At 34.0% G+C, this 14,789-nt stretch overlaps 1 protein-coding gene across 18 annotated transcripts in view; it reads right to left on the minus strand.

Annotated features, from left to right (window-relative positions):
* Positions 1 to 3,439: 3,439 nt before the first annotated feature.
* POSTN (periostin) overlaps positions 3,440 to 14,789 on the minus strand; it is a 31,038-nt gene continuing 19,688 nt past the window's right edge. For 2 of the 18 annotated variants that reach the window (XM_053934408.1, XM_053934405.1), the window contains 7 exons: positions 12,229 to 12,324; positions 11,563 to 11,652; positions 9,926 to 10,003; positions 9,453 to 9,533; positions 7,259 to 7,345; positions 5,192 to 5,233; positions 3,440 to 4,673 (listed from right to left, as the gene is read on the minus strand). In XM_053934408.1, the coding sequence (XP_053790383.1) occupies positions 4,633 to 4,673; positions 5,192 to 5,233; positions 7,259 to 7,345; positions 9,453 to 9,533; positions 9,926 to 10,003; positions 11,563 to 11,652; positions 12,229 to 12,324 (515 nt within the window). In that variant the 3' untranslated portion in view covers positions 3,440 to 4,632. Of the gene's footprint in view, positions 4,674 to 5,191; positions 5,234 to 6,922; positions 6,949 to 7,258; positions 7,346 to 9,452; positions 9,534 to 9,925; positions 10,004 to 11,562; positions 11,653 to 12,228; positions 12,325 to 14,789 lie in introns of all 18 variants that reach the window. The other 16 variants (XM_053934417.1, XM_053934416.1, XM_053934407.1 and 13 more) reach the window with 16 other exon arrangements.

Genomic DNA, 14,789 nt, shown 5'->3' on the forward strand with positions numbered 1-14,789 from the left:
TGGTCTTCATAGAAGACAGAAACAAGTACTACTAGGTCCTCCAGACAAATGGACCTAGGTGTCTGTAGACAGATGGATCTGTCTATCTGGATTTACTGTGGACTGTGGTGACAGAGTGACAGGCAGGCACCTGAGCTTTGGGAGATTGCAGGGACACTGACAAACTTAATAGGTCATTTTCTCTATAGTCAGCAACCTGAAGAGACTGGGGTAAACTGCAAATCATACCCCAAATCACTCCTGCCTATGCCCCTGAAAACATCCCTGTCTCTTGACAGTACTTTTTGCAGTGATGGATTTTTCTCAATTAACAAATGTGTTGTTTTAATTTTGTTTAGCATTACAGTCACATCACATGGCTTCAATGTGCTCTTGACTCAGGCCACGTGTCCCACTGGAGAGAAATACAGCGATGCAATTGGACTAGCAATTAGAGGTATAAATGCCTGTGATCCAACCCAGACACGATTAAAACAGCCCTTCAATGTATCAGCAGGAGCTGTCCTGAAATGAATTAATAGAAAGCAGACATGCAGAAAGCAGCACTTCTCCTATCTTAAACATCCAGCACACCATGACCAGCAGCTTCTTCTATTTTATTCTTAGCGGACTATCCCTCAGCAAGTTTTCAGATGACTGTGCAGAGCAGGTGACACAAGAGAAGGGTGGGATGCCATCCAGGGCAACCTGGACAAACTTGAGAACTGGGCCCGTGTGAACCTCATGCAGTTTAACAAGTTTAAGTGCAAGGGCTGCACCTGCATTGGGCACTAGGTGGTAAAAGAAGCTGAAGACAAAGTGATGGTAGTGTGAATGAAGGCTGCATGTGCCACTGGATCTAAATACACAAGCAAAATCTCTAGTTATGTTTTTACTTATTAGCATAGATGAAAGATAAAATCAAAAGTCAAGAAATCAGAGCAGATAGGAGATCCATCAGATCAGAAAGTGAAGCAAGAATGCAACCTGACACATGAGGATTGATAAACATTATGATCCAAAGTTTAAGTGCTGATGCCATTCCTCTGACTTGCACATTCTATCATAGAGGTTACTTTTGTTTAGCAAGGAAAATATCCATAAAAGAAAGTTTGATGTCTGTGGCATTTAAAGGACACTAGTTAAAACAGCAAGGAAGGGAGAATTTTAATCTAGTACGACATTAGGAATAAATTAGTATGCCTGTAAAGGAGACTGAAAAGTCTCCTGAATAGAAACTGCTTCTACTTCTCAGTCAATAAATAACATGCTGTGCTCCTAATGAGATATTGTCACTCTGATCCTAATTACTTGTAGCACACAGAATTATTCTCCCCATATAGAATCTGTAGCTAATTTTCATATTTTGTGTCTATCACTGAATGTTTTAATTAGTCTTGGTTAAGAAAAATAATATAATGAAGCTAATGTTTTCCCATATATTAAAAAAAAATAATGCTGTACTGAAAAACAACGCTTGGCAATATTGAGAGGCTTACATTTTCTTGAGATGCTATAAAAACCATACCTTTGGAGGAAGGGAACACAAAGAGAAGGTGAACCTTTGAAATCTTCAAATGTGGTGTTTATGCAGAAGACAAGTGGAGGCAAATCTTCCTTTAATAATGGAACATGAAGCCCTGTGCCACTATAAATCTTAGAAAATCCCACATGATCCAATTACACATCTTATGCTATCACTGAGAATTCTGAGAATTCTGAGCTCAGTACTCAAAGGAATCAGTTCTTCTTCCATCTGAGCTGTGCTTAGGCTTTGGTATCCCTTCTCAGATCTTCCATCTGGGATTGGTGTTTAATGGTTCTGAGCTTTAGACAGTAAAAGAATTAATTACAATACAGCTGATCTCTAAGGACTATTGCCTCCACTCACTATTTTATTAGAATACTTTGTGGACAAAAGTGGAATTCTTTAGTTTAGTTTTGCTATTCCAGGTCTTCTGAGAGATGAACGACATGAAAGGACATACTACATTTACATTGGAGATGGTCACTTAGCACATTTTCAGTTGTCAAAATGGAAATGGTAAAAAAATCCTTCCTGGAATTTTTTTTTCAGGTTTCACACCATTGTCTTTATAAAGGAGTCGAACTATTCATTTGATTTTACTTAGATAATCTTTCATATTTCATCATCTTGTAGATTATTTATGTGCACTTTCTGGCAAAACTGAAAGATTTGGGAAAACTGACAGTTCAAAATTCTTCTGCATTAGTTTTCATACAGGATATAAAAGAAAGCAGAAGAAATGCTTTGAGAATTCCATCACGAACTCAACTGGACATTCCTGTTTATAAATACCTGAGAGACTATAAGGAAACACTAAGTAAAGTGAGTGCTCTACTGCTAAAGAGAATTCTAACTTGGTAGTATGTTAACCCCCCATTTAATCACATTAAATTGATTTAAATTGCTCTGAGGTGAGAGGAAATAAATAGGATGGCAGGAGAAGTTGTAAGTTCTCCAAATTTGCTCACTGGTAAATGAATGTTTGTGTTGACACAGAAATGGCTAAGCATATGAAAAGCAAATAAAAGAACATGTTGTTTTTCTTTCTGCATTGGGTTGTGGAAAGATTCTTGTTCAGATAGCTAGAAAAAGCCACTCCACCAAAAGAAATGTCACTGTTCACTGTAGCTGAGCAGACATCTACTGAGGTCTAAGAAGGACTGAGAGGGACGATGTATCAGGGAAACAAGTTTTCATGGAGAAGTGCCCTTTATATACTGTTGTATTTAACTTGAATTATATATTACTATTATATTATATATTACTTATTATTAATAGACTATATTGAAAGGTGAATTATGAAATATATTTTAGTCAATACCAGATGCTTTAAAATGTTATCGAAGTAGAAAAAACACACCAAAGTTATGGTATGTCACAAATTCATCAGTTTATTCCTAATTGAAACAGTAAAATTGTCCTACCACAGGATAGGTTTTAATAATTTTTTTGCTACCTTTTACTTTCTTCCCATTTTCAGTCCATTCTTCATCTGTTATTACCATTCCATGATAGCACAGCACTGAAGGAAGTAAACCCAGAGATTTAGTGACAATCAAATGTTCCAGGGAAAGGTGACAGCTTCAGTTCACCTTTTAGATAGCCCTAAGAGCTCTGATGTTGACCTAAAAGCTATCTAGCCCTTGCCAGGGTTAAAAGCTGTCCTTCCATTAAAACACTATCATAGTAGATACTGAGGTTACCTTGGTGACATGTCTGATGGCCCAGTGGGAACGTCATTGTGGAATTAGGGAAGGTTTTTAATTGCTTAAATTGTTTAATGATGCAGTCCATTAGCATGTGCTAAGTAAGAAAGGGAAACATCAGTTTTCTTCTGTGAAAGCGTATTTTGCAATTACAAGTTAAAGTAAAAATCTTAAGAATATTTAGAATTTGCTTTGCTATTAAGAAATATTTACAAACGAAAGCAAGTACAGTTCAGCCAAATTCTTTATTGAGTATTTTCAAAACAGAAGTAGAAAAGCATGTTAGACAATGCCTCTGATACTTTGATCTGCAAAATTAAGGAACTTTGAACAGGTTTTTTCTACTCCATGAATAATTGTCTTTTACCTTTTGTTGATAAAGGCAGACAACTTCTATGAGTACAAAATTAGAGTGATAAAATTGACATAATTTACAGAAAACTCCACATTAGTACCAGACATTAGCAAAGCATGTTTTGATACAAAAGCTTTCAGACCTGGCCTCATTTTTTAAAGACCTTTTTCCATGCTGAGTTAACTGCTTGCATGCATTTTATTTATTGCTTTTATAATCCATTTTAATAATCAAAAGACACATTTAGGGGAAAATGGGAAAACACTTAATAATCTCAGGATATGTATTGTTATAGGATTCCTTTAATGGGAATGTGATTTCTTATAAATAAAGAAGTCAACATGATCTCTAATACATTGCAAGAAGCTCATAATGTTTGCTTTTTTTTTTCCAAGAGCTTCCATTAGCCAAGTTACTAGAAGGTTTTTGGATATGCAATGTAGGACAAAAAAAAACCCTGATACATTCAATATAAGGCATATTTGTTTGCTTATAAAAGGTAACATTACTGGTATTACGAATTTAAACACATGATGAATTTTGTCTTATAAAAGTATACAATACTACTGAACCAAAAGTGCTATGTTAACATCTCATATTTCCTTAGATTACTATAAAAGTCACCTGAGGTGATTATTTTTATTTTTTCTAGAAATTATCTAATTTCCCTTATATTTCTTATTTAGTGGAAATAATAATAATAAAAAAATACACTCTGTATTGTTCCCTGCTCATTTTTAATCCAATCCTGCTAACACTTACTAACCAGCAGAAGAAGGAATCCTAGTTCTACAGAAGTTTTTGGGCTTCCAGGATCCCACCCTTGATAGTGCTTACTATCAAGGGTAATAAAAGCACCTCCAATGGACTACTCCTAGTGAGCACTGTGCTGGCAGTGAGTATCTGCAGCTTCACATCTTTTTGTGGATTCATGGTTCAGTTTACATTATGTCATCAAAACGTCATTTTCTAATGTTCTCATAAAAAAACCCCAAAACTAAACAGTTCCTCTCAAAGACCATGTTGTTAATATGTAATTCTGTGAATTCTGTCTTGGCAAGCTTTTAGGAATGATCTAGTCTTGTCCTCCTTCTTGCTGCTCCTCCTGAAAATATGGAAAAAGAACTTTAATTATTACCTGCAGTAATATATAGCATAGTAACACTGTATTTACTTGTGAAACAGACATGTGAAAAGAAAAGATGAAGCCTGGAGCTGAATATTTCTCTCTTGTGCTGGCAGCTGTGAAATTAAACTTTTCAGCTTCTTCATTAATCAAAATAACATAGATTCTGAGAGTTATAAATCCTGTGGTAGAGAACCCAGAGTGCCATTTTCCCATTGCTAATACTCCTAAGTCAGACTTCACTTTTGATGGCTTTAATCTCATTGGAAACACTCTTTCAGTAAAGCACACAATCTAGATTGTTTTCAGATATCAGAAAAAAATAATTAGCAACTCCAGATTTCATTAGAGGTTTTGTTTTTAACAGAAGTACAATTTTTTCTTTAGAAATCTGTATTTTTAGGAGCCTTTCCCCTTCATCCCTGTCCTGACTCTTGAGATAACTGAGATAATATTTGATATGTGTTATAATGTTTAAATGTATGGGTTTTTTTTACCTTGTGCCCTCCTGGTTGGTTGTGCTTTCCGTACGGGTGCTTCTAGAAAAGAGAAATGTTGCAGTCAGAAGTTATTTGCTGGAGCCTTTGAATTAAAACTCATTAGAAATACTGGAAACTCATTGCTGACTTTTGAAGTTTGTTCTTTAAATTTTTCAGTAAATTAAGAATTTTGTTCCAGAAGCATGTTGGCTTGATCACCTGAAATAAGAATGCTTAAAATACAATTCCCACATTTCTCTCACATGCAGTCATCCATTAAATCTTAGTGACATTTAAAAAGTATTTTTGCATTTTGAACATATGAATTAATCCATTATCCACACTGATCTTCTACAGATGGTTACATGATGTAGGCAGATGCCAGAGCATTTTGCCTATGCTCTTCACTCATTAAACACCATGTGACACTGTCAGTTAAGTACAAGCTCGGGTTAAGGCACAGGACTCAGTCTCAGCTTTTGGCAGCAGATGTCCAGGTCTGTTGCATTGACATTACTTCAGGAGTTATTAAAAAATGAAATGCTTGGAACCCTTACAAGATGTTGGCCACATTTCCAGCTGTGTTTGGGGCTTGATTTGTAAGTGCATTGTGAGTCCACAATACGATTCCGCATTTAGGGTTCAGTTAATTTTCTCAGGCTTCTGCTTTAAAAAGGTGGCTTTTGGATAAGTACCATCACCATTAGATAGATTCTTTTTATTTCACTTATTCAGTGAAACTATGGACATGTTTTCCTTTTTCTCATCAAACCTTGAGAGTTTTTTTTAACCGGATGTCTCCTCATTGAGAGGAAAAACACATCATAAGCATAAGAAATAGTTCTTCTGTTACTGTCACAGAAATGTTACTGCAGTAATTTTTCCTTCTTTACAACCATGAAGTACTTGTGTATGCACTTAACCAGCTGCAGCCAGTTCTCTTTTCATCCTGATGTATAGGGTATATAAATGTATAGCCCTGAGATGTAGGCTTGACCTCATTCCAGCTGAGACTAAACACTGGGTATCTGCAGCACCATGGCAGAAAATTCCAAGCTCTGCACTTCCCTGACAAGGACAGGATATGGTCCATCCAAAGTATGCTTTCCATACTTAGGTGCTGTATGTACAATTATGCTTTCAGATAAGCCTTGTGTTTGAAGATCACACCCATCTGTCATTTTCAGGCAATAGGAGACTCCCCAGCATGCCTTGTGCTACTCAGCACTGAAGCTGTACAAACACTTTGTATAAACCTTCACTACTTGGCACAGACTTCAAAATTAAAAAGACAGAAACACATTTATTTAATTTCATTGCCCAAAAGCCATACTTTTTTTCCTATGTATTTAATTCAAAGGCTGACAGAATAACCTATTCTGCATTATTAGAATTAGAAAAAGATATAAATTCAAAAGAAACCCTAAGCAAATTACTTCTTAACTTTGAATGAAGATCATTAAACAATGGTTGTTAAAGTCGAAGAACAAGTTGCTGGTATAAAGGCAGAGTGAATTCTATTTGGCTCCTTTTGGACCTTTATTCCATTCCAGTTTTTCAAATCAAGAGCTTCCCTCATTTAACAACAGGACAAAGGTAGAGAAATTCCAAGACCCTGTGAGATATTTACTCAGCCTCAAAGGTCATATTCCCTGCACCCCACCCACTCCTTCACAACGCTGAGAAACCCTGGCAGCAAGAGATCACATTTACACTGATAAGAAATAACTCAAGTTAAAAGCAACTCACGTGGTCTTCTTCTGTATGTATGGCTGCTTAAAGAAAAGTAAATTCTTTATGGTTGATGTTCCTTCAAATGTTTTACTTAAGCTTTGTGGTTAGGCATTTCCTCTTGTCTACTATGCTTGCCAATACTTTTAGTTACTTTTAGCCACAAGATAAGCCTCAACATTTTCCTTTGCAACATCAGTGAAAGAATTATTTTCCAAAACAATTATAAAACTCTTGCTAAAGTGCTGGCTCCAGACCTAATAATTTTCATGTATAGATATGGTAAAACCTCACCTGGAATGATCACTTTGGACAAAGCAGGTCTTAGTGATACTGAATTTTTGACAAACTAACCTTCCAGATGAACTTTCTTGATTTCTCTCTCGATAATCTGTGGCTCTCCCTCAATTATTTTAGTAACCTTGGTGTACTCAGTTCCGGCTATGGTAAGCATCAAAAACAAATGAGTTAAAGCTGGCATAGCATTTTTCCATATGCAAGGAGCCCTCAGAGGAAACAATGTCATTTTTGGGCGTAGGTGTTGCAGGCTACCATGCTATTCATGCCCTAAGGCATGTTATCTCTAGGGATGAGTCATTCATTGCAATCTTGTTTTAAAGTTCTGCTTCAGCAAAGACTGCTAATTGTTCTGGATATTTTATGAGCAGAATTAGAGCCCATATGAAATAATTTCTTTATTTAGACAGTGATAATACATTTGTTTGTGACTGTACTCAAATTTAAATGATTAGGAAATTTTCAGTAAAAAATAATTTTATGTAGACAAGAGGGCCATAAAGCATTATCACCATTATCACCAACAACCCTAAAGCAGCATGTGGATCTGCTTTTATTGGCTAAATGTATAGGATGGTATTATCATGGCAGCCAAGGGTAACTGACTGGATAAATCATGGAAAAGATAGAGAAAAATCAAATTAAACAAAAAGACAAATCTGCCTACTTGGTCCATTCTGTAAAGCAGGATGCTTATGCAAACTAACATATAATAGCAAGGAAAATAGCAAGAATTCAAGAGATTATATTGTCTTCTTCAGATTTCCTAGAAAGAAACTATCTCTTTTACATACACCTATATGTTCTAAAATGCATTTCTACAGATTACTTCTATTTAATTGCATAACTCTGTATCTGAAGGTGATTACAAATGCAGTTATAATTGTTGGATACACCAGAATTCTACAGATAAAGTTTGATCCTGCTCCTTGTTGACTGATTTAAACCAATAGAACATAGTTCAGTGTATATAGAGGAATTTTCTTGCTGCAATTTCTTAATTTCCAGCTTTTCTTTTAAATAGTCAATCCAGAAATAGGCATCTCCAGAGAGCAAATCTTTTCACTTAGCTGGGATAGTTAGGATAAAATGAAAAACCCTCTGAAAGTTTCTGTTTCTGTCCAATATTATAGGTGAATTCTGGCTTAGGTCTGTAAAACTAAGATTCAGATGTTTGAAACAGAACAAAGAATTATGGTCAACGGGAGTCATAGCCATATGTTGGCTTTTCTCTAAGACTAGCTGTGTTATCAACTAGCATATTTAAGTTTGGCGGTCAGCTGTTCAGCTGTTCAGCCAACAGGAAATTTTTTACTTGACTGAAGCTTAAGTCACATTCACACAATAGTGTTTTTGAAAAACTATGATATTTAGTTCAGTGAACTAAATGTGGCTGTAAGTTACATTACTGGAATACAACTTTGTAACTTACTGAAAAATGAACATAAAATTAAATGGAATTATTTAATTTATGTCAAGAGAAGGATCCATCCATATTTTTGAGCTTCTGACTCAGGTTTAAACTAGAATTTAAAAAAACACATCACTTAAATTCTTTTTTTATTACCCATTGCTATTATAGATAGTTGCTCTAATCTACATTAAGCAGAGAACATTCCAAATTTATAGATAAAGATTAATTTCATAAGCAGAAGTTCTTTTACTAGTTTTCTACAGCTACTGGTTATATACTGCCAAAACTGTTAGAATTTAGAGAGCAAGAAGGAAAGAAAACCATTCCTTGGAATGCTGCATTTGAAGAGAATTAAAGTTAATGTCTGGATATCCATCACCTGTAAGCATTTAAAGAAGATGTTAAACATGCCTTTGATTATTAACTTGAGGGCAATGAACATTCATTTCTGAAGAACTGATAAGTAAGATGAATTTGGCCGGTTACAAAATGTTCCATTTCATAAGTGTTTTTCACAGCTTTAAATTTGCTAAAAAAATATTGGAATAAATCTTCATTGCTCCCCTGAGTTTTAATTAGGTAACCTTTTAAAGACTGAAAAAAATCCTTTTTTTTTTTTTTTCATGTAATCAATGGCATTAAAAAATTGATTACTCAAACTTTGGTGCTTACTTCCATTTCACAGATATCTGGCACTAAAAAACAGTGTTCTATTTTTTCCATTAAAATTCCACTTCTACTATGTCAGTCTTTAAAATGTTGAGTTCAACATATCTGAGAGGGGTTTCAGTTATCATAACCTGTTGCAAAAATGTTAGTTATAATACACTGAATTACCTCCCTGCAGAAGTCTTTTGATTTCTTCATCTTCCAGTAAATGACCATCACCTTCAATAAATTTGGTCACTTTCGTGACCTCTGATAGGATACAGGTTATGGCAAAGAATTGATTTGCAGAAAACATTTGGCAATCCCACAAGAGCACATATAATCATGTCATAGCATTGTTCTGAATTTAAAAATTCATGTTATGTTATCAAATTCCACATAAACACTGGAAACACCATATTTTATGACAAACATATCATGCTATGTATTAGACCCAGTCAGCTCTAGAGCTGACTGAAATATGAAGATCATGGACTCAGACAAGGATATTACATTTGGAGGGTTCTGAGGTTTAATCTCTGGGTAAGATTTTGCAGTATGAACATGATTTTTTAAACATGAATTATTGATTCAGTAATTACTTAAGTTATATATAGAGATATATATGTATTAATGAAACGAAATAAAACAAGCATACTAACCTTCTTCAAGGATTTTCTTTAACTTCTCTTCATTGTCTGAACCCCCTGCAGTAATTCTGGTATATTTTATTTCAGGACCTGGAAAAATTTTATTTTTTTATAAGATAGTAGCTTTTATCAGATATAACAGGTTTGTCCTTTAAATTATATTTTCCTATTAATACATATGGTGATTCCATAGTTAACATGCTGTTATCTGCTAATATGATAACTTTATTTTTTATCATTTCTGAAATGAATCTGCAAGAGCATTAAAAACAGTAGTTAGAACTAATTGTGAAAGTAATTAGGCAAATTTATCATAATTAGAGTAATTACCTGCTTATGTTCTTAGAGTAAGACACAATTTTAAACTCTGTTGTATTAGGTCATAGATCAGATATTTCTGCAGTCCATTATTAGTCTGAATTTACTGTTGCAAATAGATATTTTTGTTTTTATTATTGCTATGAATCATTTGAAGACTTAACATTTGACTTAACATTTGAGATTCTTTAACAGTTTCTACAGGTTGAAAATGAGACACGGTTCTGAAATTCTGGCATTTTACATTATATTTACCATTTCATGTGGGATATTAGTGAAACTTGAATCTGAGAATTGAGAAAATTATATTTTATTCATCTCCTCTACAATTTCTGCCAGAAAATAGTCCCAAGTTTATTTGTAAACCACTAATGTCTTTCATTCAGTTATTTTCATTGTAGTGAAAAGTTGTATGGTAAAAACTTAAGCATGTTTTTTATTTTTTTCTCAAATGAGTTCGGTAGAATTTTAATATTTTCTAAATAAACTGAATATTAGGACTTACAGCTAAGTCAATATGTTATTATAACAGTGTATTTTCTTTACAAGCTCTCTAGCAGACAGAATTTTAATGGCATCATTCAAACTGATATTTAAGCAAGGTGACCAAGAAGTGTCAACAGAGAACTCCATATATCACCTACTATGCTTAAATATACCTCACTCCACTTATCAGTTTCTAGGATTCTTAAAGAAATAGCTCTGAAATTGGTCAAATACAATTCAAATTGGCCAAGGAATTTGGGAGCTTTTGTGTGAGAAAATCCAGGGATGCAGATGCATATTGATTTTATCTTACATTAGCTGTATCCAAGTGTCTTAACTAAGATGTCGGATCAAGTCCCCACCTTACAGAGAAATAGAGATCTTTTTCTGAAATGGCTTTCAAGAGAACCTGGGATGGCATGCAAAAATAGGCATTTACAAATTAAACATCTATGTTTGGTAAAATGAAACCTTCCTGGAGGTATATAATCCAAAAGTTCAGAAAAAAAAAAAAGCAAAGCAGAGTACAAAAACGCAGTAAAAGCAGTCTCATTGTGAAATGGTAGCAAGAAGTTAGCAGAAGTAGACACTTACCAAAATATGAAAATAAAAACAAAAAAAGAAGACAAATTTTCATCGTTTTGCATGCTGTTTAAATATTGTTGCCATTTATGTATATGTGTGTGTAGGACACATGGCCAGACTTAAAGAGACAGCGGAAAGTATTACTGAAAATTCATCTGTCAAGGAAATGCAGTTTAGGCACTAAGACAGAACTTAGAGATATGTTACTTTTGTATGTGAAGGTGGACTTTACTAAGAATTAGTATCTCAGCTCAATTTACCTTGAATAATTCTTTCTTCTGTTACTTTTTTCTCTGTCACTTCCACAGGTCGTCCATCAATGATTTTGGTGTATGTTTTAATAATTGGTTCTACAAGGATTTTTAAATTCAAGGCATTAATCAAGTGATGAACTTTCGAGTGTTCTTTTTGAGATGTGGAAACTGACTGAAGCATGGAAGGAAATACCATAGAATATTTTATGAAAAATAAAAATGTTCAGAGATCAGGAACTGAATCGACTCAAAATTTAGGATAATCCTGTGATTTTTCCTTTAAAACCATCCTAGATGTGAACATCTCAATGCCCTTAGCAAAGAGAAGGCAGGAATTACCTCTCTTTCTTACAAAATTGTGTTTTAATCACAGAATCACAGAATCACATACTACATATTTGATTGCAGGACAGCAATGAGCAAATAATTCTTGACATGTCAGCATGCAAAGTATTTCTAAACTGTCTTGACTGAAGCTATGGAACACAATTAGGGAAAAAAAGCCCATTTTTTAAAATGCATGAGAATTAAAATATATATGATGCAATAAAATTGCAGCACTTCACAAAGGTCTTGTTAAAAACAAAACAGCTGTCTAACATGAATCACCTAGATAAACTGATGGGGAATAGTGAATGCTACTGCAAATTGAGTTGCTGAAAGCATACCAACCTCCATGAATCACTTTAGTTACTGTCTCCCCTTCTCTGACTATTTTGAACTCAGGTTCCCCTTCAATTAATTTAGTGAGCTGTGTGATAGATGGGTCTGTGACATAGGAAAAAAAACAACATGTTACAAATAGTCACAAAATAGTTTAGTATTCCATGGGGGTGAGACGAAGCTTGCATTTTCTTCCCCTACTCTAGATAAACTCTCTATTGTAATAGAGGGCTGTTTAAATCTGAGGTTATTTGTGGCATCATTTACAGTCTTGTGTTTTCTGATACAAGATCTTAAACAAAGATCCTATCATACACTTACTCTTTATAACTTATTTGCTTATTTCTTTTGTGTTTATGTTATTTTTAACATTTGTTGACAAGTTCCAGGCAATAAACCAGATCATCAGCAGCAGAAAGGAAGTCTTTTTCTACATATTGGTAAGAAGGGTTACTCTGCATCTTTGCAGATCTCTTACAGCTATTGCTCCACTAGTGAACAGCATACAATTTACACAGTGAAAGCCTTTCTTTCTTTAATTATTTTTATTATTTGTTGCTTTGGAGTTTATTTTTTGCTTTCAGGTTTTTTATGTGACTTTTTTTTTCCTTTGTATTTAAGACTTGTCCAGTGGTTATGCAGCTTTAAAAAAAAAACCCAAAAAGCAAAGTTTTGAGATCAGCTGGAAGGATATTTATCAGCATTACTGGCTATCATTATCATGAGTGAGGACATTTTGATTACACTGATCCAAATGTATCTCTTTCTGACATGCTAAAGCAGGAGATACTAGATAAATTAGGAACATACCATCAATTAGCAGTAATAATATAGTTCTTCTCTGACAACTGCTGTGGGACTCCTTCTAATTAAGAAGCTGCTGTAAAACAAACTTTCTTTATTCCTTATTCAGTGACAGAAACATAGCATAATCAACCTTTTTTGCTTTCTTTAAAAATCCCTTAAATATCTTTATATGAATTTTTGTAGAAGTTGATTGTGCATTGATTATTTTTTCCATAATTACTGATCAGGATTTAAGAACAGCTTTTAAAGATGTGTGCCTCCTGTTAATTGTTGCAAACAGTCAATATAGGCTACCTTCAATTATAAAAACCAAAAATGTTTAGGGTTTTTTTTTTTCAGTAGTAAATGATTGCATAAATTAGAATTTAGAGGTAAATAATTCAGATGAAATGATATGATAGAATCATAAAGATTCACTATTATTACAGACCTCTATTAATTTACTCTGAATTATAAACAGCTGAACAAGCCATCAATTCTTTTATTTTTAACAGGTCTGAATGAAGAATATTTATAAATATTTTAAAGTAACTGTCTTACAAGACTCATTCCCTGCTTCTATTTTAAAATTGGAGGAATTTTTTTGCATGTTGAGAATCCATTAAATAGCAATTTACATTGATACAAGAGATGGATATAAATGAAGTTATGTAAAAGTTGTATTTATTAATATTTATAAATGCTTTATTTTTACATTTCTCAATAACTGTATATTTTCATGTGATTGATACAGCAGATGTGTGCAAACCAAAAGGTGAAGGCATAGCGAGCTATATTGCCTAGTCTAGGATCAATCCTTTGAATAATCCTTTTATCTGTTAAGATTTGGGTTTCAGTCAGATTTAACTCTTTACATCTGTTTAATCTTTTAGATCCCATACATGCCCAGGTACAAAAAATGGAAGCACAACACAAGCAGAAAACACTGAGACAGGAAAAGGCACACATCCCCCTCTAAACTTGGTGGGGAAAGATGTAATTATTTTTTAGTGAAAATCGCTCTTGCATCATGACCTAGTAGAACTTCCTGACAAAAATTAGCATTTAACTTTGCCAGCTTTTATCTACAGGCTGTTGTGGATTTATGTGGTTCTGATGGCATCTGCCACTCACTAATGTTACTGAGAAAGCTCAGAAGTGACAGAATCGGTTTTATTTGGTCTATATCTGAAGCAATTATCAGCAGAAAGGCTGCACTGGCCAGAGATCTTTTCCTGGAGTGGGTCCCAAAGCAGAAACATTGGATTGGAAATGAAAAGGAGTAGCCCTTCAATACTCACTAACTTTGTTTTTTCTCTATTTGGTGAATAAAATTGAGTTCTACATTTGACTATACAAATGCTCAGACTTTTAATACTTCGTGAAATATTTTTAAAAATATTTCATTTTTTCATTTTTATTTTTTCTTTAAAAGACTATTTTATTTCAGTTAATTTTCAACTTCTAAACATCCTGTAAATCACCTAAACAATATACTCTGTCTCTGGGTTTAACAGAGCAGAAGAGGTACTTTCAGAGAGTGATTCACCCTTACCATAGCAAGATTTCTAAAATAACTTGGATGAATTACCATATGAAATAATCAATCTATTTATATTGCACTGTGGATCTGATTTAATGATGGAGACTAGGCAACAAAGATCAGCATATATGTTAAATGGCCTCTAATCCTAAATGGGATGAAGCACAGAAAAGCTCCTGAAAAAGTAAGCATTTGTCACTTCTTCTGGAAGGAAATCCTCTCAGAAAAACTGATTAAACAG

Source organism: Vidua chalybeata, chromosome 2 (genome assembly GCF_026979565.1).
Source record: "Vidua chalybeata isolate OUT-0048 chromosome 2, bVidCha1 merged haplotype, whole genome shotgun sequence".
Classification (NCBI taxonomy): Eukaryota; Metazoa; Chordata; class Aves; order Passeriformes; family Viduidae; genus Vidua; species Vidua chalybeata.